The sequence below is a fragment of the Octodon degus genome, unplaced genomic scaffold (genome assembly GCF_000260255.1).
Source record: "Octodon degus isolate 3935 unplaced genomic scaffold, OctDeg1.0 scaffold00429, whole genome shotgun sequence".
Taxonomy (NCBI): Eukaryota; Metazoa; Chordata; class Mammalia; order Rodentia; family Octodontidae; genus Octodon; species Octodon degus.
The window spans coordinates 118862-120612 of NW_004525005.1; the positions used below are offsets into that span (position 1 = coordinate 118862).

The 1751-nt window shown below is 50.7% G+C and overlaps 1 protein-coding gene across 1 annotated transcript in view; it reads left to right on the top strand.

Moving 5' to 3' along the window:
• Nucleotides 1-1561, top strand: part of LOC101575049 (butyrophilin-like protein 2) — a 103808-nt gene extending 102247 nt beyond the window's left edge. Inside the window, exons 7-8 of the mRNA XM_023708658.1 lie at nucleotides 87-203; nucleotides 1470-1561. Coding sequence (XP_023564426.1) covers nucleotides 87-203; nucleotides 1470-1561 — 209 coding nt within the window. The remainder of the gene's footprint in view (nucleotides 1-86; nucleotides 204-1469) is intronic.
• Nucleotides 1562-1751: the final 190 nt, after the last annotated feature.

A 1751-nucleotide genomic window follows, 5' to 3' on the forward strand; every position in this document is an offset into this window, starting at 1 on the left:
CCCCTGGAGAACCGATGGGAGGACTGGAGCCCAGCAGCCAAGCGGGCGGGCCCAGCGGGGTCTCAGCGCTGCTCCCTGTTTTCCAGAGGCCCTGTTCCCGCGGGTCAGCGCCTGGACGGTGGCGCTGGCTGTGCTGCTGGTGCTGCTGGCCGTCGCCTTGGTGACCACTGCTGTCCTTCTCCTGAGATCCAGGAGAGCCCGAGGTAAGGGGGGCAGTGTAACTTGGCTCAGTTGTGGAAGGTTCGTAGGACCACAGTTATGTATAAGTAAACAGTGATCTTACACATTCTTGTTTATTTAAAATTGACAGAAGAACCGCAAGGAGGAAGAGTTCTTTCTTTTACAGATTCTTGCATCTTAGCAGGGATTTTTATTTTTTCCGGACTCTCACTGCTTCCTCTGAAGGGCCTGAGTGTCCTCACACTTGAGGTCCCAAGTGCTGCCCAGACCCACAAGCATGCGTCCCTCGTGAGCACACAGCATGGAGCTCTGCTCAGGACAATGGGGACCAAGCGTCCTGCACTGCTGCCACCAGGGCTCAGCTCAGTGTCCGGCCCAGCGTTCCGAGTGCTTCTTGCCCAGAACTGGCTGATACACAACATCAGTTGAGTGACAGGGCGTTTCTTATTTATGCTTTTTATTTGTCTAGAAAAATAAATTCTGTTTTATTGCATGGATTATGGAGTATCATATGACACCCAATTTTCACAAAATCTCCCTTCTCATAATTAATTTGTTTGCCATGACGTCACGTTGACCTGAACCTCAGGCTCTGCTGCTCCTGTGGGAATGCTGTGCTTGTCTACGTGAGCAGCAGTGGCCAGGAGCCACCTGGTGGAGCTGCTGTGGACACCAGGCAGGTGCCACATGACCTCAGGAGGGCAGGAGGAACAGCGAGTCTTTTGGGAGATTACAGGGTTCAGCCCCCGCCAGGGGATACGGGAGGGAGAAAGGTCAGTGGCAGACCCTGAGCAGGCCGGCCCTTACCCGGACGTAGCTCTCAGGTAGCACGCGGCATTGCCCTTCCCCTCCGGAAACTCCACATTAGCAGCCTCACGGAGGTGAGAGGTGTGATGAGCCCTGGGCGGGAGGGTGCGGGACTCACGGACTTCAGGGTGGACACTGAGATCCGCATAGCGGGAGGCCCGAGGTTGAAGCTGAGATCTGCGGAGGTCGCTCCCTGCCGGGGGACAGCGGGCTTCGGAGCGCGCTCTAAACACGTGGTAAAGCTGTGCCTAGGAGAAGCATAATCGTCCTTAACCAAATGTACAGGAAGAGGAGTTTTTTGACAAAATATTGACTTTATGAATCAGAGCATCCAAAGAATATACTAAAATTTTGTTTAGTTAAGGAACTTTAAAATTAGTTTTTCTTAGACTGTTTTCTTTCATTTGTTGCCAAAACACGTAAAGAGATTAGGTATGCAGGAAGACTGAGGGGCCAGGACGTGGGAACTCCATTGGTCCCAGGTCTGCTGCCAGCAGCTGGCATCCTGGGGTGGAAGAAGGCTCAGGTGCAGAGTAAGACGTTGTCTGGCCCTGCTCACCTGCGCAGCATTTGAAGTGCTTTTTTTTTTTATATTTGAAAATTTTATTGATAAACACATAGCAATGAGACAGTTTCAAATCAAATCTGAAGTACAGTTTCAACAATTAACACACTGCATATATTCTTCTTAGTGGTTAATTGCTGTACAAGATGCAGACTTGTGATCCTACTTACAAACACCATTAGAACAAATCATTCTATTC